The 20,208-nt window shown below is 34.4% G+C and overlaps 1 protein-coding gene across 1 annotated transcript in view; it reads left to right on the plus strand.

The window, feature by feature from the left end:
* Positions 1 to 1,066: 1,066 nt before the first annotated feature.
* The window catches only part of LOC140743980 (uncharacterized), a 110,362-nt gene continuing 91,220 nt past the window's right edge, over positions 1,067 to 20,208 (plus strand). Inside the window, exon 1 of the mRNA XM_073075419.1 lies at positions 1,067 to 1,253. Coding sequence (XP_072931520.1) covers positions 1,220 to 1,253 — 34 coding nt within the window. The 5' untranslated portion in view covers positions 1,067 to 1,219. The remainder of the gene's footprint in view (positions 1,254 to 20,208) is intronic.

Raw genomic sequence — 20,208 nt, forward strand, 5'->3', positions numbered from 1 at the left:
AACAGTTAGACGAATCTCTTTATCAAATTCAATTCAAAATTTCATCTTAATATTTTATTCAGAGTAGATCTGTAACAGAATTATTATTGAACGACAAAAATGTATCACAATTTCACATAACATACTCATATTTTTAGAATTATTGTGTACATCTTACACTCATGGAGCATATATGTATGTAAAGCTAGAACTACTTCAGACAACACAATTATGTCACTTGTTGTATTATACGGCTTCTTATGTATTATTTATTTAGTGACCTGTTTAAATTTCTTTTCTGGAAAATTCGTGATATGATCTGTTATTTTATTGTAATAGTGAATTCAGTTTCCTACAAGTTCATGAAGTCTGTGGAACCCTCAACAGAAATGCAGCGAAACTTAAATTAATTCATTTTTGTCCCAGGAAAAGTTTTGAGACAACAAGTTGTCATGCCAAGCGAACCTTAAAGCTGATGTTAATTAGCCCAAGAATAGGAAGTAGGATGTACAACGGAAAACTCATCTACTCTCATCGGGGCTCATCTCAGCTTCAAGAAAGGTACAAAAAGAGTTCCACAGCCGGGGAGGTATTTGCGGCCCTTCCCTAATGTTGCAAATGTCAACAGGCGTCAGTGCCTGCTTTCCATCAGATACCCCTGTCTGTCTTATCGCAAAGTTTAATGGTAAAAAAGGTTACGAGCCCAGAGCTTATTTGATATAAGTCACACATGAGCTTGATTGGATCGGCAATCCAGTCTACTTCTATTATGATTAGACTTTAACCGCTATCCACTGAAAAATGTACATAATACAAAAAAAGCCATTATTATCAGACAGATAGATGAAATCTGAAAAAAAAAGATGACAGTTCCAATTTCCAAGCAAAGTAGTTACCAAGCCTGACTGATCTTTTATTAAAGCTAATAAGAAACGAAATTGTGAAACCGAGTAATAAACGTCTGTTATTGCCACTCTCTGACATAAAGAAGCTAGTTCTAATTTCCATAATTCGAATGAACGCTTAAATTGTGCCAACCCTTAGACCTTATCATCCATACCGTCAGTATGGGAGTTGCGTTCGGGGTGGGAGGTCGTTTGGCTCCCTGCATAACGTACGTACGACGGATTTAATTTTAAAGGATGTGATTTTGTGTTTTGATCGTTTTGACGTAGAAACTAACGTGATAGTGTGTTGTTGATAATGTGAGTTGTGTTGTGGTGTGAGTGTTGCTGTGAAAATGGCACTTCTACTGCTTTTCGGTGCAATTATTGGTGAGTTTGCTTATAACATTTAAACTTTGGGTCAATTTTAGAGTTTTCAGGTCAATTTCACCAATCTAGTGATAATGTTATTATTAAATTGTAAAAGTTAAACGTTAATATTTTTTTAATTCAATGAACTATCTTGCAACTTCAGCAAACTTTATAGTGGCCGATTGCTAACTTAAATGTATTTATCAATTTATAAGTAAGTACTTATGTATATGATCATATTATATAGGTAAGGGAAAGCATCTAGCTAATTCCAGATTTGTACCTGTAAGTAATGTTAAATGTTATAATTAAGAACGATTAAACGATAATTTATCTTATTGGTAAAATATCGGCAAAAAATTCACCTACATGTTTAGTCTTTCTCAATGAATATCATTCGTAACTAATTTATTTGCGTTTTAAATTCCCATAGGAATGTGACATATCACATTACTATGGGAATTTACAAAAGGTTATAATTTTACTTAACCGTTAAATAAATAAAGTTACGTTACGTACATCACCAATACTCGGACACAAATAACTGATCAAATCCATTATCAGTATAAAAGATTTCCTTTTTTAAATAATTTGCTTTTAATACTTAGCTCGCAGTTGTAATATGTAACGGGTAGGTATTCACGATACACGATTATAAAATTTAATTTCCTTTTACCAATATTTCGACCCAGATAAATTGATCGTGGTCAAGGCAAAAATTTAAATATCGACAAAAAATATAATGGGTTACATATTGTAATGACTATTCTGTGATAATATCACTCTAAAATTATATAGGTCGGAGTTACCTGTGTGTCGGTGGGATCGATCCCAAATTAAAAGGGATTTCGCCCCTCTCTGAGACCAAACTAACGAATTCCTAATTAAATGAAAACAATACAATGATGTTTATCAATTTGATCTTGAATAATAAATTGAAAATGGCCTGATGATATCTTGGGTTTCGTGTATAAATAATTGGAATTTAGGCTTCAAAGACAGCATTGCATGTTCGGTGATCGATGACAGATAGAATACCTTTTCTGTTTGAAATTGGCAACATTGGTAAATGTTACTTTAATGAAATTATGTATTTTGTATGAAGCTCCGGGAATACTTATAAATTGTCTGTTTTGATATATTTTGTTAATCAACTGCTTAATCGGCTCGGGGTCTCAACTGAGTAGATCTGCGAATATTTGGTTTTGTCTATTCTGTTTTTAGTCTATTATGGAGGGTAATGTTTTGAACGTATATCTATGTACCTTTTTTTTATAATATAGGAGTAGTAGACGAGCATGCAGTCCACCTGATGGTAAGTGGCTACTGCCGCCCATGGACATCCGTAATCGGATCGAGGGGTCCAAAGTTTCAAATCCAAGGCACACACCTCTGATTTTTCGAAATTATGTGCGTATTAGAAATTAATCATCACTTGCTAGAACGGTGAAGGAAAACATCGTGAGGAAACCTGCATACCTGAGAGCTTTAGAAAAAAAATCTGAAGGTGGTAGTACCCTCTGTAGTTTGACTCCGGCGGCACCACTGCCACACCTATTTCTACCTAATAACAGCAGTGTTAGGCGCTGCTATGTTCCGGTTTGAAGGGTCCGGTAAGGGAGACAGACTTTTCCGAGGCGTTCCAGCGTAGTCCTCAAGGGTAGCGGCACATCTGTGGCCGACCTCAGGTAGGAATATCTAATCCTATCTGGGGTTGATTACAGATGTCCATGGGCGGCAGTAGCCACTTACCATCAGGTGGACTGCATGCTCGTCAGCTACACCTATATTATAAAAAAAAAATGAAAAAAAATGTGACTATGGCCTAATCCTTCTCATTCTGAAAGGAGACCCATGCCCATTGAAGATGATGATATAAAAAAACATGTGTATATCACGTGTGCGCCAGATACTCAACATATTGTTGTTACCATCGCAACTAAAAGTAGCGCTGCCCTCATAAAATTAATATGTCATACTCAATATTATCTTACAAAATTGTTTATGTTTTACGCCCGTTATTAATCTTCAATCTCTTCAATGTTTGCCTCCCATAGGTCTAAATTTAACCATCTATAGTAGACAGGAATTATCAAATGTCAATGTCCGGAAGGCAGATTCATTATTAATAAGCGTCACTTATAGCAACCATATGGAAACAAAAATACATTTCATGACATACTGCATAAAAATTTCAAGTTTCTGTCTATTCCGGTTCATGAAATAGAGACCTATGACAGATGGACAGACGGCCAGACGGACAGACGGATAGACAGCGGAGGATTAGTAATAGTGTTCCGTTTTTACCTTTTGGGTACGGAAACCTAAAAAAATATGTGGCATGATTTTGTACTTCTATTTTAACAATATTTTCAAGGTATCAACACAATTATATATTTAATTGGACGGATTTGAAATGTATAGCAAATTGTGTTATGGATACATTAATATTATATACCTTCATCATATTCGCGATAATATCTCGCCTCAGTTTACGTAATATAATTGGCTTGGTTGTATCTAATTTATTACACATGATAAATCATTTTTATACATACACTTCATTGAGAATTAAGCTTTATTATAGTAAAAGCGAAATAATTATGGGTAATTACCTATTATTATTTTGCTTTTATTTATATCAGACATACGAGTATAATATATTTTTAGAGAAAATACATTTAAATATATATTTTTTTTTAAATCAATGCAAACATTAAAACTAGCAAACAAATATATGAATCTTTGACATACGATTACTTTAAAAACACTACTTATACTTAAATTAAACTACTTTACAACAATCAATATTTAGATTATACCAAAGAACATAGATAAGTATAGATATCTTAACGCCTTGTAATTGAAGGAAGCCATTAAATGGCTTAAACGGTTGACAGTTCTGTCAGCCGTTTAATGGCTGTCATAGTGCAATTTACGCGGAACAATGCCGACATGCGCCGGTAAGTAGTGTAAAAACACGAAATCGAAGAAAAAGTGCGGAGAAATATCGTTCCATTGGCAAATGATCTAAAAACTACATTTTTTTTATATTTTTCAAACACGAAAATAGATGATAGTGACAATTGCAATTGTCCAAATTGGTTACATTATCTTGTTAGGAGTGAGTAATCTTTACTAATCTATGCCAAAGAAGTATAATCTAAAATTAAAGTTGGGAGTTGCAAAAGGGAGCGCATAAGGTCCATTCTTGTACCTGTTACTTTCGGAGCAGTGACATTCCAAAATTAGAAGCTATTGTAAGCTTTGGCGCCACGGCTATTACAGTTGCTGGAAAAAGTCGACAAAATGCTCGAGGGAAAGTTCAAATGGCTTTAAATACATTTCTTGGTGAAACCGAAATGGCAAATCAAAGGCCACATCTCTATAAGTTTAATGTATTTTTTACCAGCTGAGAAATATAACTGCCCAACAACTCTTTACATGTATTGTATATATAAAATTTGGGTGGGCCTAAATTCGTCTTCTTCTCCTGACGGCTTGATCCTTTTTTGTATGTAATATAGGAGTAGCAGACGAGCATGCAGTCCACCTCATGGGTGGTTACTACTGCCCATGGACATATGTAATCAAGTTCAGATAGGATTAGATATTCCTATCTGAGGTCGACTACTAGAGAGACTACGAGGATTAAACTGGAACGTCTCGGAAAAATATGTCTCCCTTACCACACCCTTAAAACCAGAACATAGCAGCGCTTGACACTACGGTTAATAGGCAGAAATAGGTGTGGCGGTGGTGCCGCCGGAGTTGACAAAGGGTTGATCTGTTTTGACAAAGTAATTTGTATTTAAATAAAACTCATCTGAATGAATCTGAGATACAGTTAATCGTGGTAGATGGCGCTTTTATCGATATCCAGATTATTTTCTAAATTTTACCGATATTTTTATTAATTTGCATTTCTTATAATAACTTAAATTTGTGTTTCAATGCATCTTAAAAGTAATTTATTAATTTCTTACTCTATATTGATTATTAAATAATTACTGTTCTTCCTTCATAATTGCCTGTACTTAATTTTGTCCGCTAGTTTATCATAAAATATTATAATTTCATCATTACGTAAGACGAGATCTTGTTACAATCCTTTTATAACCTTAAATTATAATTTTAATGGGTCGCTCTTTCGCGGTGAATGATGTCGCTAAAGCCATTAATTCAATTTAACTTTTTTAGAGCAAAAAATATCTTTTACTACTGTTGGAGCACCTGAAGTCTCCTCACAAAAAACCTTAATTGGTATAATTACTGACCTTAGAATTTTTCTCGCAAATATAAGAAAATCTGCGTCTAAATTGCTGTATTCACTCTTAAATTACTGGTCTTAAAACAAAGAGGGTTTTAAGTGGAAATAAGATAATTGTGTTAGTAGTTTGTTGACAAAATGTTTGGAAAAGGACATTACATTTATAAAGAAATGAATGTGGAATTGATATCATTTATACTTATTTAAAGATTGTCTGACAATGCTTAAAATAACTCAAGTGTGTCTAATAGCATGACATTTTGTAACTTTGACAAAGTTTTTTTATATAACATAAAAGTACTTATAAATATTTTGTCTTTAAGGAGGGTGAAAATCAGGGATAAATTCTTATAAAAAAAATAGTCACCTTTATCTGAATTTGTAAAGAACAAGATGATTTCATATTTAATGATTACAGAAAACGTCTACAGTCTATTTCGACAAAATGTTAAAAAATATACCTACGCTGAATGGGAAGCTCGTAAATAAATAATTATAAACTATTGCAAATATATTTATAAATTACGCTTCAGCATTAGGCTACTCTAGTAAAAATTGCTCACAAGGTCAGACCTCCGCAAGGTCGAGACCGTTTTAAGTTACTGAAAATTATGTTCACAAAGTAATTCAAAGTGTACAGGTGAAAATGATCGGTCACAAGTTTCCAACCTACGTAAATGTGAGCTCGAACTCCTCGACTAAGTTTGTCACCTTGTTTGCATGCAAACTTTGTCATTCACGTTCGTTAATTTTCAAATTGGAACTTGTGGTATTTTACCAGATTGATCCTGGTGTGTTTGCGTGCGTGTATGCATGTGTATGTGTACATTATATTATGTAGATAGACGTTTTTCTATGTGTATCTATTTCTATTTCTTAAGCATGCTTGAAAATGAGATGTTAGATTTATTTATATTTCAATAGTGCCAAAATTTATAATATATACGGCAGGAAGACTAAGCAAGCAATTTAAGTCTATATTAGAGAATATATTAGAGAATTCCAAGTTGAATTTATGCGACTCCAAATTGATTTTTTTCAATTATTGTTTTCGTGAATTCAGTATAAAATCAACCGTTCTCTTTTTACTAGGTGAATGAAATCATATAAAATCGTGTGACGTGTGTATAAATCCCTAAAAACCTGAATAGCTGGAAGATATCACGCGATGCTAACCCTCTTAGGGGCTCTTAGCATACTTGTTCTAATTACATTTAAAAACTTAGCACAAATCGAGTTAAGGCAGCGGCCTTGTCCTAAATAACGAGTGCAATATCAATAAAACTTAGTTAGGAGTTTAAAATCGTGTTTAATGTGAAAAGGCGGATATTCCCCGAAGTGCCCAGAGCATTACGAAAACAGGGTTAATTTTAAAAGTATACTTTGGATTAGTAGCTTAAAACATAACAGCAAATAAGCATGCAGTCCACTTTATGGTGGCTACTGCCGCTCTTGGACATCTTTAATTAACCTCAGATAAGATTAGAATTTTACCTGATGTCGGGGACAGATGTATTGCTATCCCTTAGGAATACGTTGAAACGCCTCTAATAAGTATGTTTTGAAGGAAAGTATGGTTAAGGATACTAAATTTAACTTTAGCAACAGTAGGTAAATCCTATCTGCAATTACCGATTACGACTTACCAAAAGGTGGATTTCAGACTGCTATTTGTCTGTTGGCCATATCAACACATCAGCTGGAAGAAACCCGTTTAACTTCATTTACATAAAAATATAAAAACATTCCGTCGTAATAAAATAAAATTAGCTCAGACAAAAACTGCTTCGTACTTAAAAAGTACTTGCACCAACTCCGTAAATAATATGAAAGTGTCGTTTGAATGAAACCTTTTTACGGAAAGCCGCACGGCGGGAACGTAGGCGGAAGACAATAAAAAATGTTATTTTTTATGAAATTGAACTAGGTAAAGACTATGAAATAAAGAAAGAAATTTACTTCGAATATAAATTTTAAAAAACAAACAAACAAAAGAATAAAAACTTACAATCTAGGGATATATAAAAATACACAGAGGTGATTAATATTTACGTTTAAACAAAAATAACAGTTTTTTAACAATTAATTAATAACGTACGATTGTAACACACCTATTTTACTATGTAGTGGTGGAAGGTTGGTGATGCCCGCTTACTCACATTATGTGGCGATTTAGTCATTATGTGACCGATTTCAGGTAAAACTGGTTTGCATGGAATTGGTTACAGATGTTAATGGGTGATGACCACTTACTGTCAGATGCACTGCATGCTCTTTTGCAACTTCAATGTTATAAAAAGAAGTCACTGTTGCCCATTAATATATGTGATCACCCACAAACATTATTAAACCTACCTTAATTACAATTCATATGCGTCGCTTCTCCTGGGGACTAGTAACTAGAATATCATCGAACTGGCTCTCGTCAAACTTTATAGACTAGGTTATATTGAGGTCTGATGAGGTTCGTAAAAATTTATTGTATCAAAATAAAAAACTCTTTATTACATTTAATTAAAGAGAATAGTTAACATTCACTACTACTTAAATTAACAAAAATGCATAAAGTAGAGTTTTAAACTAGAATTTTATTTTTGTAAGCATGTTGTTTAGTTTTCTCAACACAGCCCTAATACCAATACCGATACTTTACGAAAAAGTTTATCAATTAATTCGCTGTTAGTTAATCGCTCCCGATGAGAAAAGTTTCTAATAAAATTTCTTTTGTCTCGACCGTCGAATTGTATTCAAATTGTACTTAAATTGTGCTTAAGTTTAAGTCGGGAGGGTCCTCGATTAAGCTTTGGAGATTTCATTATTTCCACTGAGCTTTTTTGGCATGACTGAGCAGAAACGAACGAAGTAGGAGTCGTGGAAAGTGTGCATTTGCATATATATGTGGTGAAAGCTTTGTTCGAAGCGGAGCGGATTTGCGTTGAGCGGAATGCTGTTTGGTTATGCTTAAGTTGCTCATAACTGTTATTATTACCCAATTAAAAGGTGGTAAAATGAGTATGGCTGCATCAGCATCAGGTACTATCGTTTTGATCGAAAAGTGTATCTGCTGACTATAAAACGATTTTAGTCCACGGGAGCCATAATGCTGTAACCGGGTTCGGGCAGCTTTGTTCTACTTTGAGTCGGTCTACATTGTCCAAGCGCGGCACTGACCACTTATCAGTAGATGGACTGTACTTACTGCTAAATAGTACCCGTACAAGTCTATCTTCTTTTAAGTTCTAAACGTTTTTTTAAACGACACGAGTAAAATATTGATGAGCAAATAAAGTCACCTTCATTGTATAATTAGTTAATTAGTCTTTCTAATTTAACAGTCCCTTATCTGGGAGTCCCTTATAGTTTTCATCTCAGAACGACAGCGATTTGAGATACAGTCCTACGCTGCTTAAAAAATATTAATTATATAAAAAATTAAGATCTTAGAAATGAAGATTTTCTCGAGATGTTTGGTAACGTCGCTTAACAATTAATGATAATAAATTGTTTTTATGCACATCACTTCCAAGTTTTATACTAAAATCATCGCGGAATTCCGACATTTTATCATGTAACGGATACTCACGATATGTGTTTTTAAATTTCTTTATTGCCGATATTTCGATCCAATTTCATATATCGTGGTCACGGCGAAACTGCGATGGCGTCGAGAAACCGTTAGGTAGGTATTCACGATACACGATTATAAAATTTAATTTCCTTTTACCAATATTTCGACCCAGATAAATTGATCGTGGTCAAGGCAAAAATTTAAATATCGACAAAAAATATAATGGGTTACATATTGTAATGACTATTCTGTGATAATATCACTCTAAAATTATATAGGTCGGAGTTACCTGTGTGTCGGTGGGATCGATCCCAAATTAAAAGGGATTTCGCCCCTCTCTGAGACCAAACTAACGAATTCCTAATTAAATGAAAACAATACAATGATGTTTATCAATTTGATCTTGAATAATAAATTGAAAATGGCCTGATGATATCTTGGGTTTCGTGTATAAATAATTGGAATTTAGGCTTCAAAGACAGCATTGCATGTTCGGTGATCGATGACAGATAGAATACCTTTTCTGTTTGAAATTGGCAACATTGGTAAATGTTACTTTAATGAAATTATGTATTTTGTATGAAGCTCCGGGAATACTTATAAATTGTCTGTTTTGATATATTTTGTTAATCAACTGCTTAATCGGCTCGGGGTCTCAACTGAGTAGATCTGCGAATATTTGGTTTTGTCTATTCTGTTTTTAGTCTATTATGGAGGGTAATGTTTTGAACGTATATCTATGTACCTTTTTTTTATAATATAGGAGTAGTAGACGAGCATGCAGTCCACCTGATGGTAAGTGGCTACTGCCGCCCATGGACATCCGTAATCGGATCGAGGGGTCCAAAGTTTCAAATCCAAGGCACACACCTCTGATTTTTCGAAATTATGTGCGTATTAGAAATTAATCATCACTTGCTAGAACGGTGAAGGAAAACATCGTGAGGAAACCTGCATACCTGAGAGCTTTAGAAAAAAAATCTGAAGGTGGTAGTACCCTCTGTAGTTTGACTCCGGCGGCACCACTGCCACACCTATTTCTACCTAATAACAGCAGTGTTAGGCGCTGCTATGTTCCGGTTTGAAGGGTCCGGTAAGGGAGACAGACTTTTCCGAGGCGTTCCAGCGTAGTCCTCAAGGGTAGCGGCACATCTGTGGCCGACCTCAGGTAGGAATATCTAATCCTATCTGGGGTTGATTACAGATGTCCATGGGCGGCAGTAGCCACTTACCATCAGGTGGACTGCATGCTCGTCAGCTACACCTATATTATAAAAAAAAAATGAAAAAAAATGTGACTATGGCCTAATCCTTCTCATTCTGAAAGGAGACCCATGCCCATTGAAGATGATGATATAAAAAAACATGTGTATATCACGTGTGCGCCAGATACTCAACATATTGTTGTTACCATCGCAACTAAAAGTAGCGCTGCCCTCATAAAATTAATATGTCATACTCAATATTATCTTACAAAATTGTTTATGTTTTACGCCCGTTATTAATCTTCAATCTCTTCAATGTTTGCCTCCCATAGGTCTAAATTTAACCATCTATAGTAGACAGGAATTATCAAATGTCAATGTCCGGAAGGCAGATTCATTATTAATAAGCGTCACTTATAGCAACCATATGGAAACAAAAATACATTTCATGACATACTGCATAAAAATTTCAAGTTTCTGTCTATTCCGGTTCATGAAATAGAGACCTATGACAGATGGACAGACGGCCAGACGGACAGACGGATAGACAGCGGAGGATTAGTAATAGTGTTCCGTTTTTACCTTTTGGGTACGGAAACCTAAAAAAATATGTGGCATGATTTTGTACTTCTATTTTAACAATATTTTCAAGGTATCAACACAATTATATATTTAATTGGACGGATTTGAAATGTATAGCAAATTGTGTTATGGATACATTAATATTATATACCTTCATCATATTCGCGATAATATCTCGCCTCAGTTTACGTAATATAATTGGCTTGGTTGTATCTAATTTATTACACATGATAAATCATTTTTATACATACACTTCATTGAGAATTAAGCTTTATTATAGTAAAAGCGAAATAATTATGGGTAATTACCTATTATTATTTTGCTTTTATTTATATCAGACATACGAGTATAATATATTTTTAGAGAAAATACATTTAAATATATATTTTTTTTTAAATCAATGCAAACATTAAAACTAGCAAACAAATATATGAATCTTTGACATACGATTACTTTAAAAACACTACTTATACTTAAATTAAACTACTTTACAACAATCAATATTTAGATTATACCAAAGAACATAGATAAGTATAGATATCTTAACGCCTTGTAATTGAAGGAAGCCATTAAATGGCTTAAACGGTTGACAGTTCTGTCAGCCGTTTAATGGCTGTCATAGTGCAATTTACGCGGAACAATGCCGACATGCGCCGGTAAGTAGTGCAAAAACACGAAATCGAAGAAAAAGTGCGGAGAAATATCGTTCCATTGGCAAATGATCTAAAAACTACATTTTTTTTATATTTTTCAAACACGAAAATAGATGATAGTGACAATTGCAATTGTCCAAATTGGTTACATTATCTTGTTAGGAGTGAGTAATCTTTACTAATCTATGCCAAAGAAGTATAATCTAAAATTAAAGTTGGGAGTTGCAAAAGGGAGCGCATAAGGTCCATTCTTGTACCTGTTACTTTCGGAGCAGTGACATTCCAAAATTAGAAGCTATTGTAAGCTTTGGCGCCACGGCTATTACAGTTGCTGGAAAAAGTCGACAAAATGCTCGAGGGAAAGTTCAAATGGCTTTAAATACATTTCTTGGTGAAACCGAAATGGCAAATCAAAGGCCACATCTCTATAAGTTTAATGTATTTTTTACCAGCTGAGAAATATAACTGCCCAACAACTCTTTACATGTATTGTATATATAAAATTTGGGTGGGCCTAAATTCGTCTTCTTCTCCTGACGGCTTGATCCTTTTTTGTATGTAATATAGGAGTAGCAGACGAGCATGCAGTCCACCTCATGGGTGGTTACTACTGCCCATGGACATATGTAATCAAGTTCAGATAGGATTAGATATTCCTATCTGAGGTCGACTACTAGAGAGACTACGAGGATTAAACTGGAACGTCTCGGAAAAATATGTCTCCCTTACCACACCCTTAAAACCAGAACATAGCAGCGCTTGACACTACGGTTAATAGGCAGAAATAGGTGTGGCGGTGGTGCCGCCGGAGTTGACAAAGGGTTGATCTGTTTTGACAAAGTAATTTGTATTTAAATAAAACTCATCTGAATGAATCTGAGATACAGTTAATCGTGGTAGATGGCGCTTTTATCGATATCCAGATTATTTTCTAAATTTTACCGATATTTTTATTAATTTGCATTTCTTATAATAACTTAAATTTGTGTTTCAATGCATCTTAAAAGTAATTTATTAATTTCTTACTCTATATTGATTATTAAATAATTACTGTTCTTCCTTCATAATTGCCTGTACTTAATTTTGTCCGCTAGTTTATCATAAAATATTATAATTTCATCATTACGTAAGACGAGATCTTGTTACAATCCTTTTATAACCTTAAATTATAATTTTAATGGGTCGCTCTTTCGCGGTGAATGATGTCGCTAAAGCCATTAATTCAATTTAACTTTTTTAGAGCAAAAAATATCTTTTACTACTGTTGGAGCACCTGAAGTCTCCTCACAAAAAACCTTAATTGGTATAATTACTGACCTTAGAATTTTTCTCGCAAATATAAGAAAATCTGCGTCTAAATTGCTGTATTCACTCTTAAATTACTGGTCTTAAAACAAAGAGGGTTTTAAGTGGAAATAAGATAATTGTGTTAGTAGTTTGTTGACAAAATGTTTGGAAAAGGACATTACATTTATAAAGAAATGAATGTGGAATTGATATCATTTATACTTATTTAAAGATTGTCTGACAATGCTTAAAATAACTCAAGTGTGTCTAATAGCATGACATTTTGTAACTTTGACAAAGTTTTTTTATATAACATAAAAGTACTTATAAATATTTTGTCTTTAAGGAGGGTGAAAATCAGGGATAAATTCTTATAAAAAAAATAGTCACCTTTATCTGAATTTGTAAAGAACAAGATGATTTCATATTTAATGATTACAGAAAACGTCTACAGTCTATTTCGACAAAATGTTAAAAAATATACCTACGCTGAATGGGAAGCTCGTAAATAAATAATTATAAACTATTGCAAATATATTTATAAATTACGCTTCAGCATTAGGCTACTCTAGTAAAAATTGCTCACAAGGTCAGACCTCCGCAAGGTCGAGACCGTTTTAAGTTACTGAAAATTATGTTCACAAAGTAATTCAAAGTGTACAGGTGAAAATGATCGGTCACAAGTTTCCAACCTACGTAAATGTGAGCTCGAACTCCTCGACTAAGTTTGTCACCTTGTTTGCATGCAAACTTTGTCATTCACGTTCGTTAATTTTCAAATTGGAACTTGTGGTATTTTACCAGATTGATCCTGGTGTGTTTGCGTGCGTGTATGCATGTGTATGTGTACATTATATTATGTAGATAGACGTTTTTCTATGTGTATCTATTTCTATTTCTTAAGCATGCTTGAAAATGAGATGTTAGATTTATTTATATTTCAATAGTGCCAAAATTTATAATATATACGGCAGGAAGACTAAGCAAGCAATTTAAGTCTATATTAGAGAATATATTAGAGAATTCCAAGTTGAATTTATGCGACTCCAAATTGATTTTTTTCAATTATTGTTTTCGTGAATTCAGTATAAAATCAACCGTTCTCTTTTTACTAGGTGAATGAAATCATATAAAATCGTGTGACGTGTGTATAAATCCCTAAAAACCTGAATAGCTGGAAGATATCACGCGATGCTAACCCTCTTAGGGGCTCTTAGCATACTTGTTCTAATTACATTTAAAAACTTAGCACAAATCGAGTTAAGGCAGCGGCCTTGTCCTAAATAACGAGTGCAATATCAATAAAACTTAGTTAGGAGTTTAAAATCGTGTTTAATGTGAAAAGGCGGATATTCCCCGAAGTGCCCAGAGCATTACGAAAACAGGGTTAATTTTAAAAGTATACTTTGGATTAGTAGCTTAAAACATAACAGCAAATAAGCATGCAGTCCACTTTATGGTGGCTACTGCCGCTCTTGGACATCTTTAATTAACCTCAGATAAGATTAGAATTTTACCTGATGTCGGGGACAGATGTATTGCTATCCCTTAGGAATACGTTGAAACGCCTCTAATAAGTATGTTTTGAAGGAAAGTATGGTTAAGGATACTAAATTTAACTTTAGCAACAGTAGGTAAATCCTATCTGCAATTACCGATTACGACTTACCAAAAGGTGGATTTCAGACTGCTATTTGTCTGTTGGCCATATCAACACATCAGCTGGAAGAAACCCGTTTAACTTCATTTACATAAAAATATAAAAACATTCCGTCGTAATAAAATAAAATTAGCTCAGACAAAAACTGCTTCGTACTTAAAAAGTACTTGCACCAACTCCGTAAATAATATGAAAGTGTCGTTTGAATGAAACCTTTTTACGGAAAGCCGCACGGCGGGAACGTAGGCGGAAGACAATAAAAAATGTTATTTTTTATGAAATTGAACTAGGTAAAGACTATGAAATAAAGAAAGAAATTTACTTCGAATATAAATTTTAAAAAACAAACAAACAAAAGAATAAAAACTTACAATCTAGGGATATATAAAAATACACAGAGGTGATTAATATTTACGTTTAAACAAAAATAACAGTTTTTTAACAATTAATTAATAACGTACGATTGTAACACACCTATTTTACTATGTAGTGGTGGAAGGTTGGTGATGCCCGCTTACTCACATTATGTGGCGATTTAGTCATTATGTGACCGATTTCAGGTAAAACTGGTTTGCATGGAATTGGTTACAGATGTTAATGGGTGATGACCACTTACTGTCAGATGCACTGCATGCTCTTTTGCAACTTCAATGTTATAAAAAGAAGTCACTGTTGCCCATTAATATATGTGATCACCCACAAACATTATTAAACCTACCTTAATTACAATTCATATGCGTCGCTTCTCCTGGGGACTAGTAACTAGAATATCATCGAACTGGCTCTCGTCAAACTTTATAGACTAGGTTATATTGAGGTCTGATGAGGTTCGTAAAAATTTATTGTATCAAAATAAAAAACTCTTTATTACATTTAATTAAAGAGAATAGTTAACATTCACTACTACTTAAATTAACAAAAATGCATAAAGTAGAGTTTTAAACTAGAATTTTATTTTTGTAAGCATGTTGTTTAGTTTTCTCAACACAGCCCTAATACCAATACCGATACTTTACGAAAAAGTTTATCAATTAATTCGCTGTTAGTTAATCGCTCCCGATGAGAAAAGTTTCTAATAAAATTTCTTTTGTCTCGACCGTCGAATTGTATTCAAATTGTACTTAAATTGTGCTTAAGTTTAAGTCGGGAGGGTCCTCGATTAAGCTTTGGAGATTTCATTATTTCCACTGAGCTTTTTTGGCATGACTGAGCAGAAACGAACGAAGTAGGAGTCGTGGAAAGTGTGCATTTGCATATATATGTGGTGAAAGCTTTGTTCGAAGCGGAGCGGATTTGCGTTGAGCGGAATGCTGTTTGGTTATGCTTAAGTTGCTCATAACTGTTATTATTACCCAATTAAAAGGTGGTAAAATGAGTATGGCTGCATCAGCATCAGGTACTATCGTTTTGATCGAAAAGTGTATCTGCTGACTATAAAACGATTTTAGTCCACGGGAGCCATAATGCTGTAACCGGGTTCGGGCAGCTTTGTTCTACTTTGAGTCGGTCTACATTGTCCAAGCGCGGCACTGACCACTTATCAGTAGATGGACTGTACTTACTGCTAAATAGTACCCGTACAAGTCTATCTTCTTTTAAGTTCTAAACGTTTTTTTAAACGACACGAGTAAAATATTGATGAGCAAATAAAGTCACCTTCATTGTATAATTAGTTAATTAGTCTTTCTAATTTAACAGTCCCTTATCTGGGAGTCCCTTATAGTTTTCATCTCAGAACGACAGCGATTTGAGATACAGTCCTACGCTGCTTAAAAAATATTAATTATATAAAAAATTAAGATCTTAGAAATGAAGATTTTCTCGAGATGTTTGGTAACGTCGCTTAACAATTAATGATAATAAATTGTTTTTATGCACATCACTTCCAAGTTTTATACTAAAATCATCGCGGAATTCCGACATTTTATCATGTAACGGATACTCACGATATGTGTTTTTAAATTTCTTTATTGCCGATATTTCGATCCAATTTCATATATCGTGGTCACGGCGAAACTGCGATGGCGTCGAGAAACCGTTAACAAGTACTAGTGGTAGATTAATCTATCTACACTACGTCTAGTTCGTTTTTCTTTTCTAGGTTCCATATCACGACATACAACACTAACAGTATCTTTACGCGCCGTACTTTGTACTACTTGTGACTTGCATAAACTATCGGCAATAAAGAAATTTAAAAACGCATATCGTGAGTACCCTTTACATAATAAAATATCACATCCAAGTATCAAATAGCTAGTAATTAACATTATATATCTCAACATGAAGTCAAATGGCCGCTTCCGCTCTAAAATTAGCGTTTATTTGAATACAGCTTTACCATTAGGCCACGTTTACTTTACCTAAACGTATTTAGTAAAACAACAAATATGTATTGCTTGAATAAAATAATTCTGTTCGGACGCCCTCGATTCAAATTAGGTTAAATGCAGCGTTAGTAGACAATTACGAATAATTTAATACTTAGGAAGGGCGCAATTTGTACAATCATGGGGTAATTGCTTTAAATTAAATCTATTTAATAGTAGAAATCAATGCAGATTATGTTTTTCTGTATATTTATCCATAGTAATTTATACATAGCATAGTAATTGCCTGTTTCTTACATTACAATGGCTTAAGCGCTAAACTGTTTTTGATTAAATTTTGTGTAAAGATAGTTCAATCTCTATATGATGACCTATGGTATAAAGACATAATACTAAACACAAATCTTTCTTCCTTTAGATTCTTTAGATGCCTGACCATGCATTGATCCTGAAACCGACGGGTGACGACCGCCTTTACTAATATGCTGTATTTTCCCAAGCGTTACATGATTATGTATAATACTTTTGAGATCTAAGTTCTATTTCACTGAAAACCAGTACAAGTTCAATATAGCATGCAAATCAAAGAGACCATTACGAATATACATCGATTTCTCAAATAAAATTCGTTTTGTAAATATTTTATCCGACCGTAAGACTCGAAGCTGGTCAAAGGGACCTTAACGCTTCACTCGCTGGCCCACTACGCTAAAAGCCTTTACATTAGAGGGTTATGTTCAAATGTTTGGAATTCATAGAAATTCCACTATACTTAAGTATACCTATAGAATTACCGTGTACCGGACATGTAAAATTCCACTATTAATTTATCCATCCATAATCCTTTTACGGTGCACTGCTGGACGTAGGCTTCCCCTAATTTATACCACTCCGACCGGTGCTAAACCATAAAAGTCCAATGAGTCCATAAGTCCACCTACCTAGTCGGGGACTTGTCCAGACTTGGAGTCCTTCTAAGACATTTCTACCCCATCGGGTCTCTCTCCCACGAACAGCGTGGCCAAAATACCTCTTAGAAAATAATTCGTAGTTAACACATAATCGGAAGGGGTCGGAAGGTCCTCGAATGGAGACCACATCTCGGCAAAAGGAGTACAGGACACCCCCCGACCAGGTGGACTGACGACCTGAAGCGAACGGCGGGTAACCGCTGGATGCAGACGGCCCAAGACCGGTCGGAGTGGCGCAGACTAGGGGAGGCCTATGTCCAGCAGTGGACCAGTAAAGGCTGATGGATGGATGGATGGATGGATAACACATAATTGGGGGATAAAGAACTAACCACAATAGTGTATGTGAATGAAATTGAGGTTGAGTGGAATTGATAGTACTGAAGTTATTTTATTACTATAAAAAGAAAAATAATAGACATAAAAATCTTTAAGGCATCATATTCATTTAACACAAGAATCGCTATCGTCATAATAATATTATGTTTAGGTAAAAGGTCTAAAAATCGTATCAGGTAAAGCTGAACACAGTGGATAGGAATAGTCTATGTGACGTCAAATAAAACAGGTTTATTATGTAAGTAGATTTCTAAATACTACAAGATAAATAGACAAATGAGAAAATGTATTTCGAACCAGAGCTAACTAACTACTACTCTAGTCGATCACATCTTTGACTAACAAGAGTGCAGTGACCATTAAGCATCCAGCTCCAATCTTCGCTTATCTGAAACGCCAGAATCACTGAACTGACAAAAAATTCCACCTGATTTCTTGAAGTTGGTAACGAGTTTGCCATTGACTTCAAACGGAGATTTCCCTCTGATTACTCCAGCAATCGTTACGGACTGAACGCTCGCGATTTAGCGAAAAAAGATAAAGTAAAAAGCGCTGTAAACGCTTAATGTCTTTTTTCAGATTATTTTTCTCATAGTTTAAAATTTTGCATATGACCAACAAAGGGATTTAGAAAAGCAACATATATATACCAAGAAAAATGGCGCAAGAAATCAAAAGAACAAACCCAAAGGCGGCACTCACTGACTCCATAAAGGCACGGATACCGTCACATTGCAAATACGATTGCACCTAACATAATTTTGAAAATTTAAAATTAAATAGATAAATTAATAAATAATTAATTAATTCCAAAATGTATCGCATTAATACATTTTGGAATACGTAAACTTCGAATATTGCCGTGAGCACTCCAGAGTTTACAGATCGGCTTAGCTAGGGATTGAACTTGAAAGAGTATGTCAGACTGGTAGAGTGCTGCACCACATCATCAACCCATTGTTGTCTCACTGCTGGGCACGGGTCTCCTCTCGGGATGAGAAGGATTAGACCATAGTCCACCGCGCTGGCCAAGTGCGTATTAGTAGACTTCACATAGTACCTTTGAGATATTTTTTTATTAATCTCTCAGGTATGCAGGTTTCCTCACGATGTTTTCCTTCACCGTTTAAGCAAGTGATAATTAATTTCTAATACGCACATAACTTTGAAAAATCAGAGGTGCGTGCCTGGGATTGGAACCTCGGACTCCTCGATCAAGAGGCCGAGTTTCTTACCATTAGGCTATCGCTGCACCACGCGGATCATCAAATACCAAAATTCTTTACCACCATACCTTTACTGCCACGAATGATAATAAAAACATTGAGATATTGGCGCGCGACCCTGGGGCGCTTTGAATAAATTATACCAAACTAACTTCACGACCGCGGGTTCGCTCGCCTTAATTATGTATAACCAACCTTCAGTTCAAAGTGAAGTGAAACGGAATTTTTATCCATTTTACATTAACTGCTCGTGTTTATTCAGCGCAGTTACATTTGCGTTACGACTAAATGGAATCTAGAAGTAGGAAATTTATTTAGTAGGTACTAACGAAAAGTAGAACGTGATTCAATTTAATTCCGAATAGAATTTACGGAAAATGTTTGCATTTTTTTCTTATTAAAGCTAATTAACTGTGAATCTGCGCTTTGAATTTTTTATCGAAAATAGTGTTTATTATGTTAATTTTCATTTTAAGGGAATAAAACATTAGGAGAATACTAGGTTTTATTGTTTTTTTTTTTTGGAAGCACCAAAAAGCGTTAAGCTATATCGACTAGCGTTGCTAATCGGATTATCGCGTTGATTCTTTGATAACAAACAAACAGAAACAAAATAATAATAACAAACCGCGGTACCACCACTGTACCTTTGTTACATAATGGAGGCTTACGGTTGATTGGTAATGCTTTAGTCTTTATGGCTTTTGCTCCGTTCTGAACCTATTTTTGTTCTTGAATTCAGAAGTAAACAGTTAATCTAATAATCTTATCTTTTTATAAATGAGTGTCTACCTCTATATCTCCATATCTCTATATCTTGATATTTCTTTGTCGACATTTCTTTACACTCGAGATTGACTGCCAAGCTACCTATACATGGGT

This window comes from Epargyreus clarus, unplaced genomic scaffold (genome assembly GCF_041222505.1).
Source record: "Epargyreus clarus isolate Ecla_fem2 unplaced genomic scaffold, WU_Ecla_fem_2.2 ptg000008l, whole genome shotgun sequence".
NCBI classification, from domain to species: domain Eukaryota; kingdom Metazoa; phylum Arthropoda; class Insecta; order Lepidoptera; family Hesperiidae; genus Epargyreus; species Epargyreus clarus.